Genomic DNA, 15,727 nt, shown 5'->3' with positions numbered 1-15,727 from the left:
GTGTGCATTGATTCAAGGTCTGAGAACAATAGTTTGTTTTAAACAGTCTTAGGCTGACCTCGGACTCTGCCTAGTGTATAGCCATCTTGTGACTATCTTGTGGTTTTGTGTCTGGTTGAGCAACTGTCAGCTCGGTATCCGTTGTACTATAATTGAAGGGATAACAGTACAAGATATCATGTTTTAGAATGTATAGTACAACAAAGGACATTGGTTGTGATCTTCCAAAATTTTCTAGAGTTTGGAAAGGTTTCAGAATATTGGAAAATTGCAAATATAACACCCTTATTCAAGAAAGGAAGGTGCTGGAAAGCAGAAAACTGTAGACCAGATATCTATTATAACGAAATGTGAGAATCCATTATCACAGAAATAATGACAGGTCATTGAGAAATTCATAATACAATCAGATAGAGTCAACATGGCTAAACCTAATACTGCTTTTTTTCAAGAAGTACTAAACAAGATGGATGAAATGAAAGCTACATCCAGTTTGTCCAGCCCTATCAGAATTTTATATGTTTCAGTGAGATTCCCTCCCATTCTTCTAAACACCAGTGAATATAGGTGCAGTTGATTCACTCTTCTCGTCGGTTAAACCTGCGACCTGTAGATCAGTCTGGTGAAACTTTGGAACACTCCTTGTATAAACTATATCTTGCCTTACACGAGGAGTCAAAAACTCCAGTGTGGACTCACCAAGGCCCTGTTAAACTGCACGAAGATTTCTTTTCTCCTGTCCACAAACCCATTAGCTTTCCTTTTTGCTTGCTGGAAATGCGTGCTTACTTTCAATGACTGGTGTACAAGGACATTCATTTTCCTTTGTACATTAACATTTCCCGGTCTATCATCATTTAAATAACATTTTGTCTGTTTTTCTGCTGAACTGGACAACTTCACACTTATCCATATATGGCATTTGTCGGGAGTCGATTAGCTTAGTTCGGTGGACAACTAGTTTGTGATTCCAACAATGTGGGTTCAATATCTGCAACAGCTTATGATGTGGAAATGCTGGTGTTGGACTGGAGTGGATATCTGATTTTGTGCACAAGTTTAGATTATCATGAAGGATTCTCCTTCTTAACCCCACCAGGGGGTGTTGTGACAGTCAGGTTAAGCCACCATCAGTAGTGTCTCCCATGGTCTGGTAAAACGGTGGTACCTTTATCTTAACTGCATTTTCCCACTCACTCAACGTGTTTAATTCTCTTTATACCCTATCCACCATTTTATAATCCAACCTATTTTTGTGTTGGCAGTAAACTTTGAAATATTAAATTTGATTCCCTCACCCATATTGGTGATATATTGTAAATTGTTCCAAAAACAGCCCACTTATTTCTGTTACATTTCTGCTTGCATCTGTTATGGCCAGACCCCCTCAAAACATTTAAAGAAAGTGGCTAACTTTGCGAGCTATTTTAAGCACATGTAACACAGATATTCCAGGAGTGACGCAGCTGGTCAAACCACTTAGTTTTTATTTACAAGATTACCGAGTGAAACACAAACAAAAGAGAATGCAATACAGAATAACTTAACCTATCTGAAAACCCAACAGACTATCCCAACTTAGTGATGCTGTTCCAAATACTTGCAACAATCCCCAAAAGGTAAAATCAAACACTTAGTCTTACAGGACAGATGTCAGAGAGAGACAGATGGCAGCATGGAAAGTCCTCTTCCATGTAGCTGTTTCATTGACTAGCAGCCTCAAACTACTTGACTGCTTCAGTGAATAGCCAGACTGCCAAAAACCAAAGAAAAGCTGAGCTGGGAGAACTGGCCACTCCCTTTTCATTGTACATGTGTATGCTTTTAAACTCGAAAGTATTTTGCCTGAGGCAGTATCTGTTAGCTATAATCAAAATGTCCCTAAAACCCACAGAAAGCCAGACTTTTCAGAATCATTGCTTTTATGACCTCCCTTAAAAAAAAAGCTGAGGACAGCATAACCTTGTTAAAGGAGCACCATCATCACACATCAATCTCCATGGAGGAAGACACCAGTAGCATACCAGAACTTCAAGAGAGTCAGAGGCAGAGGTGAGTGTAGTTGGTATGGGGTTTCTGATTTGTGATCAGTAAATTTTAGTTGGTTGAAATCACCCCCAGATACCTGGTTCTGACACTGGATTTATTATAGAGTCATAGAGATTGTCAGCAGTGGAACAGACCCTCTGGTCCAACTCATCCATGCTGACCAAATATCCTAAACTAATCTAGTCACATTTGCCAACACTTAGCCCATATCCCCACCCACATGCATTTTAAATATTGTAATTGTACTAGTTTGCTCTGGCAGCTCATTCCATACACGCACCACCCTCTGCATGAAAAATTTGCCCCTTAGGTCCCTTTTAGGTTCACACCATATTCCAATAGTGGCCTAACCGATGACCTGTACAGCCGCAACATGACGTCCCAACTCCTGTACTCAATGCTCTGACCAATAAAGGAAAGCATACCAAACGCCGCCTTCACTATCGTATCTACCTGCGACTCCACTTTCAAGGAGCTATGAACCTACACTCCAAGGTCTGTCCCAATTGCTTCCTACATTTTGAGAAGGTGAGATGTGGGCTGGAGGTAGGTCATGCGATGGAACCTACAGAACAAATCCCAGCAGAGCTGCTGATCAGACCTGTTTCTGTGTCAAAGTTACTTTGTGGCAGGACTTGGTTCAATACAGTTTGAATTGGCAAGTCGCGACGACAGTTGAGTCAATCCGAACCTTCAGTTCCGAAGAAGGGTCACTGGATCAGAAACTCAGTTAATTCTGCTTTTTCTCCACAGATGCTGCCGGAGTTGCAGAGGTTTTCCAGCAATTTCAGTTTGTGAATCTGCCTTGATCATATTGAATGGGGTAGCAGGCTCGAGGGGCCAAACGGTCCCCTCTTATGAGCAATGTGACTCCTGCTCTTCGCAGATACTTTTAATCAAGCTGCTCAGGCCGTTAGGTTAGCCGAATGGAGAAGCCTGATAACCAACCACACCGCGGCGTGAGAAAATAACACCCGACACCGCCAACAACGCATGCGCGGTGCCAACTCCTGTAAACGCGAGAAGAATGAACAAGGGAAGGGACCGCCACTGATTGGCCCCTTTGAAAGCAGTTGAACTCTGACCCGAAGGCACGGCCGCTTCGAATTGGCCGCGGGAATAAACGGCCAGATTTTAAAATTTGCGCGAGGAGGACAATTCGAGTTGGAGCCGCGGGACCGGGAGGAGAGTCGGAGCTGGCCGAAGGTAATACCGCGGCATAGGGAACCTGTACGGTCATTGTCACCCAACACCCGGAGGGTGAAGGAGGGGACGATCACTTCTCGGGTGTGCGGTTTTTACTCCAGACTGCCTTTGCTTTCGTTGAAAAAGTAAGGCATCTCTTTTGGGTTTTTAGTCTTCGCTCTATCTTGTTTCTGGAGGTATTCCTGGGAATTCTTTTTGGGTTTCTTTTCTCCCCCCCCCCCTCCTTCCGAGCCTCTCCAGACCAGCTGGACTATTTATTGCTGAGCTGCTGATATCCTTGACCCTTTATCCCTCAATTCTCTTTATAATTTGCACATCATTCCAAACTTTTTGCTGTCATGCAATATCCCCGAGTACGGTGTTGTTTTTTTTTAAATAAGTGGCGTGAGTGTTGCTGGCTGGACTGGCCTGTCCCCTTGTTGCCGACCATAAGGAGGTAGTGGCAAGCTGCTTTCGTGAATCACGGTTTGGTGAAGGGGCACTCCATGTTGGCGAGAGGGGGGGGGGGAGAGGAATGTCAAGACTTACATCCAGTAATGTCCTAGGGATGGCAATTACATTTCCAAGGTGAAAGTGAGGACTGCAAATGCTGGAGATTAGAGTCAAGGTGCGGTGCTGGATAAGCACAGCAGGTCAGGCAGCATCCGAGGGGCAGGAAAGTCATCATTAAATTTGCAAGTCAGTGTGTTGTGTAGGTTGGTGATGAATTTGGGTGTTCCCGTGCATTTGCTGCTCTCCTATTTCTAGTTGAAAGTGGTGACCTTGCCTGAGGAACTTTGGTGAATTTGCAGTGTCCTGCAGATGATGGGTGTTGCTGCTACTGCGTGTCAGTGGTGGGAGGAGTAGGCTGCTTTGTGCTGGATTGTGTGAAGCTTCTTGAGCTGTACTTATCCAGGCAAGTGGGGAGTTTTCTATCCTAACACTGCTGATGGCTAGAAAAGTGCAGCAGGTCAGGCAGAATCAGAGGAGCAGGTGAGCCAATGTTTCAAGCATAAGCTCTTCATCAGTAATATGACTTTGATATCCAGCATCTGCAGCCCTCCCTATCTCCACACCCCGATGATTCCTTGTACATGGTGTACTGACTAAAGGAGTTTGGTAGTATCAATTGCTGCAAGATTTCTAGCCTCACCTAGTTTTAGAACATAGAAAAGTGCAGCACAGAACAGGTCCTTTGGCCCACAATGTTGTGCTGTGATTTAATCCTTATGTAAAATATAGTAATTTAACCTATGCACCCCTCAACACTGCTATCCATGTGCTTGTCCTGCAGTTGCTTAAATGTCCCCAATGACTCTGCTTCCACCACTGCTGGCAACGCATTCCATGCATTCTCAATTCTCTGTGTAAAGAACCTACCTCTGACGTCTCCTTTATACCTTCCTCCTAATATCTTCAAACTATGACTTCTCGTACCTGTCAATCCTGCCTTGGGTTAAAGTCTCCAGCTGTTGACTATCTATTCCACTCATTATTTTATACACCTCGATCAGGTCTCCTCTTTCCCTCCTCCTCTCCAGAGAGACAAGTCTGAGCTTTTTCAACCTTTCTTCATAAGGCAAGTCCTCCAATCCAGGCAGCATCCTAGTAAGCCTTCTTTGCACCCTCTCCAAAGCACCTCTATCTTTCCTATAGTAGGGTGACCAGAACTGGAGCTGAAAAATGTGTTGCTGGAAAAGCGTAGCAGGTCAGGCAGCATCCAAGGAGCAGGACTCAGGTTCCTGAAGAATGGCATATACCCAAAACGTCGATTCTCCTGCTCCTTGGATGCTGCCTGACCTGCTGCGCTTTTCCAGCAACACATTTTTCAGCTCTGATCTCCAGCATCTGCAGTCCTGGATGTCAGTCATCTCAGCTTCAGGAAAAATCTGCAGAACCCCTGCAAAGATATGTCCTTAGTCCAAACATCTTCAGATGCTTCACTCGTGATCTTCTCGCCAGGCATGGGATGTTCACATATTCAATATTCAACATCATTCACAACTGCTTAGTGTGTGAAGCAGTCCAATCGCAAAGCCAACAAGATCCGACAATATCCAGGCCTGGGTTGACAATTGGCAAGAAATGTTCATAGCGCACAAATGTAAGGCAATGACAATCTGGCAATCCCTGTCATTACCTCAGGGATGATCACTTTATTGGGATTGTATGGAACGCCTCCCCACTCCCCAATAGTCAATGGGCAAATTTGTAAGGAGGTTTCGGTTATCTGTAAGAATAACAGGGTGGTTATGGTAGGGGTTTTTAATTTTTGAAACCTAGACAGGGACTGCCGTAGTGTTATGGGTTTAGATGGAGGGGAATTTATTAATTGGTGTGCACTGCTGCTATTGAGTGTCAGTGGTGGAAGAAGTGGGCTGCTTTGTGCTGGATTGTTGGAAAACTTTGATTTACTAAGTATATCCACATACTAGAGAAGATGTAAAACTTGACCTACTCTTGGGAAATGAGGTACGGTTGCTCAGTGGTTAGCACTGTTGCCTCACAGCATCAGGGTCCCATGTTCGATTTTCAGCCTCTGGCAACTGTCTGTGGAGTTTGCACATTCTTCCCCCTGTCTGCGTGGGTTTCCTCCAGGTACTCCCACAGTCCAAAGATGTGCAGGTCTGGTGAATTGGCCACGCTCAATTGCCCATAGTTAGGTGCATTTGTCAGAAGGAAATGGGTCTGGGTAGGCTATTCTTTGGTGTGGATTTGTTGGGCCAAAGGGCCTGTTTCCACTCTGTATGGAATCTAATCTAATCTGGTTAGCATGGATGAGTTGGACTGATGGGTCTGTTCCTGTGCTGTACATCTCTGACCTGAAAGTGTACCATCAAGCCAATTTTCTAGCTCTCCCTGAATGCCATGTGATCTAACTACAACCAGTCTACCAAGTGGAACATTGAAGGCTTTAATTTAGTCAATGTGGATAACTACTGCTGTGCCCTCATCTATCATCTTGGTCATATCCTTAAAAACTCAATCAAGTTCAAGAGACAAGATTTCCCATGCAGGGTTAGTGGTGCCGGAAAAGCACAGCAGTTCAGGCAGCATTAAGGGAGCAGGAAAATCGACGTTTCGGGCAAAAGCCCTTCGTCAGGAATACGTGATGAAGGGCTTTTGCCCAAAATGTTTATTTTCCTGCTCTTCAGATGCTGCCTGAACTGCTGTGCTTTTCCAGCACCACTCTAATCGAGAATCTGGTTTCTAGTATCTGCAGTCATTGTTTTTACCTTGACGATTTCCCATGCACAAAGCCACACCGGCTATATCCAGTTAGGCCTTGCCTTATCAAATATATAGTCTTTGTCTCTCAGAATCCCCAAAGAGAAAGTGAGGACTGCAGATGCTGGAGATCAGAGATGAAAGTGTGTTGCTGGAAAAGCGCAGCAGGTCAGGCAGCATCCAAGGAGCAGGAGAATCGACGTTTCGGGCATGAGCCCTTCTTCCTGAAGAAGGGTTCATGCCCGAAACGTCGATTCTCCTGCTCCTTGGATGCTGCCTGACCTGCTGTGCTTTTCCAGCAACACACTTTCATCTCAGAATCCCCTCCCAACAACTTATCACTGATGTTGGGGGTCACTGGTATGTAGCTTTGTAGGTGTTTTCTTGCAGTCCTTCTTAAGTAATGGCACCACATTAGCCACCATCCAGACGTCTGGCACCTCACATATGGCTGTCTGATTTTGGGGTGCTTTTGTTAGTTATTGGCAGCAGTCTCTGGCAATCGAACAGAAATGCTCCAGACAGTAAGTATTTTAAAAGCCTAAGGTCTGTAGTTGGAACAATAGTAGAAAGCTGATATGTTGTGTATATTAGTGGAATGGTGAAGGATCACCGGTTCAGCACAATGGAAATTACAAAAACTGACAACATTTTCGAGCTAACTAATCATCACAATTTAGTCCTTTTTTAAATGTCACTTCAACTTTGAACAAGTGGAGAGATGGCAGTTGAGTTACAGCTGGAAGTTGAAATCTCAAACTGAGGTATGTGGAGGCTCTATTTTAGCTTTTGTGTTAAACTAGACATTGATTGCTGATTTACTATGGTGTACTGAGGACAGGGTGAGGAAGAAGATCACTGACCATGTTGTATTGAATGGGACAGGCTTGATGGTGGATGAATTGCTCCTGCTATTATCTGAATGTATGACCACTAAGATGCTTCAGGTTAATATTTCTTATTGCTGAAAGGGGTTTGCTTATGAAAAATACTGGACAAGGATAAGTTTTTGGTGATACCAGGAAAAGGTGTTGTGAATGGCTTTTTTGCTTGTTACAATTTGATTTTTGTTTTAAAAATGGGACCAGCCAGCTGGATGGCTGGTGGCATTGTGCTGGAGGATGTGATCAACTGGATCAAAGCTTGCAGATTTGTCAGAGGGCCAGGAGGATAAGTTTGAGGAAGATCCATTGATTTGAGATGCACATCTTTGCAATTGGTCTTCTGCAAACTGGTATTCTCCAATGAAATTGAGAAATGGTTCAATGTCTGAAGCATAGCAAACACCATGGATCTCAAAATCCTAGTTGTAATATTGAAGACCTGGGTTCCACAACTAGCAGCATCTCCAGCTAAACTGCTTTAGTATAGCTATAACATTGCTTATGTATGCTGATGTGGGTGTTTGTCCAAGTACATTCTGGTCACAAGTCAAACAAATTTTTAAACTAGTCTGTTACGATCCAAGTCTATAGCCATCTGCTAATGACGGGAGTTATCCTTGATAGTGTTACCAAGTGGCACCTACTCGGTGATATTGGCTTCTGCTAGTGCTACTCTGCTCCAAACCATATCATAACTGTTGTCTAAAATATGGAAGAATTTCTGGTTCGGTGAGTTACTGCCTCGACATGAAAATTATTCTGAATGTTGAGGCATTGAGCTTGATGTTGAAGCTGCATTAGGCTTTACTTCATTTCGGTGCCTTTTAATGGAGAAGCAGCAAGCGATCTTGATACTTTTTGCCATCACTGGCTCCTGGTAGATTTAGTTACGGTTAACTAATATAACTTGTACCTGTAAATATTTTAATAATCTGTATTAGTTTAGGCAGGATGGGTGTCTGTCTTAACATGCAAGTGGTTTATCTTTTCTACTATTTGTTAGGCTGCTGGGATTGCATAGAGCACATCACTCCTCTAGAAGAGTTTGATTTGTAAGTTTCTTTTTGATTCTCTGCTTTTTGTTACAGTGCCCTACTATGGGCTATTTAAACCAATCTATTTTAAGAGTAGAACACATGACATTGGTGCTTGCACTCCACCCAAACGTGGTAATACGTGAGCGGAAGTCTATGGGAGCACTGACAAAACTCTTCACTGCTAACTGGCAATAACTTTGTTTTGGCAGGCAACAGCATTACCATTTTCAAATCCTTTGCCGTTGACTAGAAGTGTCGCTTTTGTACAAAAACAAGTAAAGCTTCATATTCTGCAATAAGTTCCTTCCAGATTGCGAAACTACCTCTCCTTGTAAGGGAGAGCGACTTTACCAATCCAGGGCAATTAAACTTTTAATTTTAACATAGTGGATGGGATGATTTGACTGCATTCTGTACCACCAACATGCAGCAATTTCATAAATTTTCAGCAGCAACTCTCATACCTCACTATCTTTGTACCTCAAAACTGGATGGCAGATGGAACGTGACTGACCAGTCAGTGTCTCCCTAATCTGGAAGTCTAACTCTTCATCTCTGGGTTAAAAACTCTAGCAGGCCCTTAACTGCACAATGGGAGAATGGTAAAGATTTTAAAGGGTGGGGCTGGGATTTCAGTTATCTGGATAAATTTGGACTTTTTTTTTCCCTTCCTCTTCAAAAAGAGGAGAGTCCCCAATCCTCCAAATTGAGGTTGCTAGACAAATTTTAAGAAAATTGTGAATGCCGCAGCATTGAGTGATAGACTTGGAATTTCACCTGATCCCTGAAATGGTGCAATTAGATTCTGTGGATTTTGGAATAAAATAAGGATTTGAATCAATTTGCAGCGCTGAAGGCTAAAAGGTAGCCAGCCATTCTTAGTGGCTAGTTTAGCTACTTTTTTCATTCATGGTAAGTATATTGTCAATTTTCCGTTCCCTGTATTTAATGGCTCTATCAATTAAATGTCCAATCTTTTAAACTCGTGAATTGATACAGTTGTTGGAGCATCAGTAGACAACTCTGCACTTCAAGCCCACTCTACCATTTAAACTTGTGGCTGATCTTAATCTGATCTCCACTCTGCTTTCCTGCCTGCTCCCATATCCTTTTATTCCAATTTTTTTCACAAACCTATCTATTTCTTAAATCTGTACTCTGGGGCAGTGTGTTCTAAAGTTTCTCAACTCTCAACAAAGTAGTTTCTCTTAACTTCTGAACTCCAGTAACCAGCCCAAGTTATTCATCCACTCCTTGTGTGACAGCCCTTTCATTGCTGGAATCAGTCTGGTCAACATTCTCTGAACTGCCTCCACATCATTCCACAAGTCAGGAAACCATAACTGAACACAGTATTCCAGGTGTAGTCTCGCCTGCTCCCTGTATATAATTGTAATAATGCTGCTTTTATAATCCAGTCATTTTGCAATAAATGCCACAATTCCATTTGCCTTTCTTATTATATGCTGCACCTGCATTTCCCTTTCTGTCAATTCATGTAAAAGGACATCCAGATCTTCCTGTACTGACACACTTTGAATCTGCTTTCCTTTTAAATAATTTGACTTTTTATTTCCCCCCCAAAATTGATAACTTAATGCTTATCCACATTAACTCCATCTGCCAGATTCTTGTCTCTTCTCAATATTCACATATAAACCTCTATCTCCTCGTCCTGCGTTTCCACCTATCTTCGTATCACCTGTGAATTTTGTTGTTACACTGTCAGCTTGTAAGATCCATCATATAGATGGTAAATAGTTGAATTCTGAGAACTGAATCCTGCAGCACCCTACTAGTTATAGTTTGCCATCCAGAGAAAGACCAGTTTATCACAATCCTCTGACAGTCAACTAAATCCTCTACCCAAGCCAATACTCCTACCCCTAACCCTGTGGAACTAACCACCTGCATCAACCTTTTATGTGGCACCTTGTCAAAGACCTTCTGGAAGTCTAGATATACCATCAGATACCAATTAATCACTTTGGTTATGTTCTCAAGGACTTGAAGGGCACATTATGCTTAACAAACTTCATGAAACCATTCTGGCACTGGTGAATTGAACTTTGCTTCCAAATGTCCAGTTATTTCCTCCTTTGCTGAATGACTTCAACAACTTGCATGCATTTCCCCCCAAAAAAGAGGCCAAACTATCTATAGACGATAAGTAGGGAATTGTCTCTTTTTGAATGTTATATTAGCATGTTTCTAATCCATTGGTACCTTTCCAGAATCTAGAGAATTTTGGTATAACATAAGTAATGCATCTACTATCTCTGCTACCACCTTTAAATACCCTAGGGTGCAGGACTGTCAGGCCCCAAGGACTTAAAACATTGTATAAAATTAATTCAGTTTTAAAAATTGGCATTTTATGGAATTCTAGATGATTCTCCAAGTGAAGATTGACTTTTTTCACTTACAGAATGAATTTGGGTGAAACCATTGCAATAATGAATGAACAGTGTGAGCCATTAACGCTCGAGGCTACAGGGAAACCGTCAATTCTTCGAATGTCTCAGAAGGAGAACTTCCCTCCCAAAGGGTCAATGAAACTATCGAAGGTAGGCTATCAAGTTAATTTTGTTAATGGGATGTGGGTGTTGCCAGTTAGGCCAGATTTCATTGCCCACTTTGTGTGCCAAGAGGAAATGGTTAGATTTCTCAATTATTAGACATGTTCATTGTCTTACATTTGAGTTTGTTACTTCAATTATCTACTGAAGCTGAAGTGCTATACGGCTGGATGGCTTTAGTATTTGAGCAGTCATACATGGTGCTGAATGTACTTTTCTGACATTATTAGGTTCTTCACCACTGATCAGTAATTGATCAGTTGGTTGGCAAGCTGTTAAATTCACTTTTGTACTGGCTTTCTGTAAGAGGAGTTTGGATTGTTTCTGTTCCAATTCTGGTTGTTCTCCTTTTAGGAAGGATGGTGTTAAACTTGGTGCAGTAAAGACAACAAGAAGGATGTTGCTGGGCCTGGAGGGTTTGACTTGTAGGCTGTGGATGAAAATGCTGGGGCTTTTTTCTGTGGAGTGTTGGAGGCTGAGGAGTGACCTTAAGGTTCATAAAATCATGAGTGGCAGGGACTGGTCTTTTTCTGAGGGTAGGGAAGTCTAAAACTAGAGGGCATAGGTTTAAGGTGAGAGGGGAAAGATTTGCAAAGGACCTGAGGGATTACGTTCATGCAGTGGGTGGGGTGTGTATGGAATGAGCTGCCAGAGTGGTGGAGGTTGGTCTAATTGCAATACTTAAGGCATCTGGATGGATATATGAATAGGAAGAGTTGAGGTATGGGCCAAATGCTGCTAAACAGGATGAGGTCAGGTTGGGATGTCTGGTCAGCACGGATGAGTTGGACTGCAGAGTCTGTTTCAGTGCTCTATAACTCGGACTCAAGACTTTTCCCCAACAACCCTGTACCTGCAATGGTTATTAAGCTTTATTTTGAAAAGCCTGATTTCTACCTACCCTGCTGTTCATCCAGTGCATTCCAGTAGCTAACTTGTTTTTGGTATTGTGCTTTGTTCTGAAGTAAGATATATCTTTCAAAGTTTGAGATCTTTCAACATTGTTTTTTAACCTTTCTTGTTCTCAGACAGTATCTGCATTTCTTTAAGAAGCATTACCCTTTGTAATCTGTCCTTGTGCATGCTTATGACATGTTTCAGCACACAGGCTTAACACAAAAATCTGGATGATGCCCCATCTTGATGTGGGCTGCATAATTTATTCTTTACTTTAAAGGACTGGCAACCCAGGGTTTGAATTAAAATTTCATTTTAGAAGTATTGAAGAATTCAACCTATTCAGATCATGTTAAATTTCAATGTAGTTGGCATAGCGCTCTGGCTCCTAATTTGAGCTTTGGACCTTCCATGTCAGTTCCCCTTTTAGTTAGCATCTTGTATAATCAAATGTAATAATGGGGATACAAGGGCAAGAAAACTAAGCACACTGTTGGTATTTTCCTGAAGTGCTGATGCATTTGTTTTTTCAGATTTAAGTGGAGCATACCAGCTGAATTTAAATTCAATGTATTTGCCACAGGTGCATGCTGTAATGTTGGTATGCTTTGACCAAGTTTTAAAGGTGGTTTTTGTTGCAATAGGTATCTTTTCAGACTCCTGTAAGAGATCCTGTTACACGCAAAGTTCTCAGTGCACATCTGACTAATAGATGTGGTGCTAATTCATTTGAGGCTGGAATAAGTAAGAAGAACACTGAGAATCGAGGAAATCCTGATGTGACTGAGGCAAAAGGGTAAGAAATATTTTGGATTTTTAAAATGATTTAAATTTTACATCAGCATATGGTGATTTTCTAGATGTTTTGCACATTTTGGCTGTTTAAATTGACTGTAATACCATAATCTTTATGGGCTTTTAAGGGTGCTTTGCATTTGTTCTTGTCTTGCAAGTAAGCATTTGTCAAATTAAGGCAAAATGAATATTTTGTTTTTGTCAGCCCTGATTTGCTATAATCTGCCTCAGGTTTTGGATTGAACTTCCAGCTGGGGAGCAGCTGGATTAGTGAGGCTGTATCAAGCTTATGCCTCTTTATATTGCACATAGCATTTCCTCCTCTGAATGAAAAACATTTTTCTTTTCTACCCTCTTTCATGTCACACTTCACCTGGCTTCTCCTAATAATAGTAACACCTAACTTTGACTCTGCGTTTGGTTGGCTAACTTAACTGTTTCCAGTCTTCTGTCTCACTCCCTTCCTCAAACAGGAGTTTTGTGTTAGTGATTTCCTGCCCTTGAGGACTTCTGTCTTCAGTAACCCAGTAATCTTGAAAGATCACCACTACCATCACAATCTTCTCAGCTACCTCCTTTAGATCTCTGGGGTGTTGTCTCTGTCATAGATTTACAGCACAGAAACAGACCCCTTGGTCCAACCTGTCCATGCCAACCAGATATCCCAACCCAATCTAGTCCAACCTGCCAGCACCTGGCCCATATCCCTCCAAACCCTTCCTAGTCATATACCCATCCAGATGCCTTTTGAATGTTGCAATTGTACTAGCCTCCACCACTTCCTGTGGAAACCCATTCCTCACATGCACCACCCTCTGTGGAAAAAGTTGCCCCTTGGGTCTCTTTTTTTTATATATCTTTCCCCCCCTCACTTAAAACCCATGCCCTCTTGCCCCCCCCCCCCAAAAAAAAAGGAAAAGACCTTGTCTATTTACTCGATACATGCCTAACCAATGTCCTGTACAGCCGCAACATGACCTCCCAACTCCTGTACTCAATACTCTGACCAATAAAGGAAAGCATACCAAATGCCATCTTCACTATCCTATCAACCTGTGACTCTATTTTCAAGGAGCTGTGCCCCTGCACTCCAAGGTCTCTTTGTTCGGCAACACTCCTTAGGACCTTACCATTAAGTGTATAAGTCCTGCTAGGATCTGCTTTCCCAAAATGCGGCACCCCTCATTTGTCTAAATTAAACTCCGCATCTGCCACACCTCAGCCCATTGGTTCATCTGATCAAGATCCCATTGTAATCCAGAGTAACCTTGTTCACCTTCCACTACACCTCCAATTTTGGTGTCATCTGTAAACTTGCTAACTGTACATCTTATAATCGCATCCGAATCATTTATATAAATGAAATGTAGAGGACCCAGCACCGATCCTTGTGGCACTCCACTGGTCACAGACCTCCAGTCTGAAAAACAACCCTCCACCGCCACCCTCTGTCTTCTACCTTTGAGCAAGTTCTGTATCCAAATGACTAGTTCTCCCTTTATTCCATGAGATCTAACCTTGCTCACTAGTCTACCATGGGAAACCTTGTTGAACAACTTATTGAAGTCCATATTAATCAGGTCCACCCTCCATCCTCTTTGTTGCTACTACAGAAAACTCAATCAAGTTTGAGACATGACTTCCCATGTACAAAGCCATGTTGACTATCTCTAATCAGTCCTTGCCTTGCCCTACATCCTGTCTCTCTGGATTCCCTCCAACAATTTTCCCACCATTGACATCAGGTTCACTGGTCTATAGTTCCCTGGCTTTTCCTTACCACTTTTCATAAATAGTGGCACCACATTACCCAATGTCCAGTCTTCTAGCACGTCCCTGTGACTATCAATGATACAAATGCCTCTGCAAGAGGCCCAGCAAACGCTTCCCAGAGTTCAGGGGTACACTTGATCGGGTCCTGGGGATTTATCCACTTTTGTATTTCACGATATCCACACTTCCTCCTGTGTAATATGGCCATTTTTCAAGATACCATCTATTTCCCTACATTCTATATCTTCCAAGTCCTTTTGCACAGTAAACACTGATGCAAAATACTTTAGTATCTTCCCCATCTCCTGCAGCTCCACAAAGTCTGCCTTGCTGATCTTTGAGGGACCCTATTCTCTCCCTAGTTACCCATTTGTCCTTTAATGTATTTGGAAAAATCCTTTGGGTTCCCCTTAACTATTTTCCAAAGCTATCTCATGTCCCCTTTTTGCCTTCCTAATTTCCCTCTTAAGTATACTCCTCCTGCCTTATTTGTTTTAGTTGATTTTATCCACCTTTCACCTTTCCCAGCACCATCTCCTTGGGGATGGCCAGTACCATCTCCTCTGCCCTCAGTTGTGGTTCTGGCATGCTGCTGGTGTCTTCCCCTGTGAAAACTGATGCAAAGTACCTATTCAGTTTCTCTGCCACTTTTGTTCTGTATTATTACTATTTCAGCTTCACGTTGACAGTGGTCTGATGTCATTCCTTGCTTTTTCATTTTTATTTATTTAAAAAATATTGTTGTCCTTTTTTTATTCCAATTAACATGGAGATGCCAGTGTTTGGCTGGGCTGGACAAAATCAGTCACATGACACCTAATTGTTCAAAGGTTTATTTAAAATCAAAGTTTTCAGGGTGCTGCCCCTTTTGTCAGGTGAAGTGTAATCCAATTAGTTGCCCTGTCATTACTTTCTTGTGGTAGTTATGTTTCCTGTCCTTTTTGCCCTTTGAATATTCAGTAACTTTGAGCTTCTGTTATCAAAACTTTGTATCCCTGACATCAGAAGTTCTGTTAAACGTTCTGTTCCGATTACAGACACACAAATTCTGGAGATACATCGGACTCTCCAGAGTCTGATCTGCAAGCAGAAAACACAGGTAAGCATGCACTCATTTAAATGGATTAACTGACATTGAGTTAAATCTGAATATTTAATTGAAGAGTATATCAATTCTAATGTTTACTATTTTCAAAATTTTAAAGAAAAAGCAGTGCTTAAAATGGAGTATTTACAATGTGGAAACTAACTTGAGTGCAGAACAATTACTGGCAGATTTTTTTGTTGTGTAGATGTTGAA

At 42.1% G+C, this 15,727-nt stretch overlaps 1 protein-coding gene across 2 annotated transcripts in view; it reads left to right on the top strand.

Moving 5' to 3' along the window:
- The first annotated feature begins 3,065 nt into the window (after nucleotides 1-3,065).
- LOC122560086 (transforming acidic coiled-coil-containing protein 3) overlaps nucleotides 3,066-15,727 on the top strand; it is a 53,723-nt gene continuing 41,061 nt past the window's right edge. Inside the window, exons 1-4 of one of the 2 annotated variants that reach the window (XM_043710347.2) lie at nucleotides 3,066-3,255; nucleotides 10,812-10,950; nucleotides 12,504-12,655; nucleotides 15,465-15,526. In XM_043710347.2, the coding sequence (XP_043566282.1) occupies nucleotides 10,813-10,950; nucleotides 12,504-12,655; nucleotides 15,465-15,526 (352 nt within the window). In that variant the 5' untranslated portion in view covers nucleotides 3,066-3,255; nucleotide 10,812. The other variant, XM_043710519.2, reaches the window with a different exon arrangement.

The sequence above is a fragment of the Chiloscyllium plagiosum genome, unplaced genomic scaffold, assembly GCF_037043375.1.
Source record: "Chiloscyllium plagiosum isolate Xiang-an unplaced genomic scaffold, Cpla_swu_hap1 HiC_scaffold_1, whole genome shotgun sequence".
Taxonomy (NCBI): domain Eukaryota; kingdom Metazoa; phylum Chordata; class Chondrichthyes; order Orectolobiformes; family Hemiscylliidae; genus Chiloscyllium; species Chiloscyllium plagiosum.
This window is presented reverse-complemented; position numbering and strand designations above follow the sequence as displayed.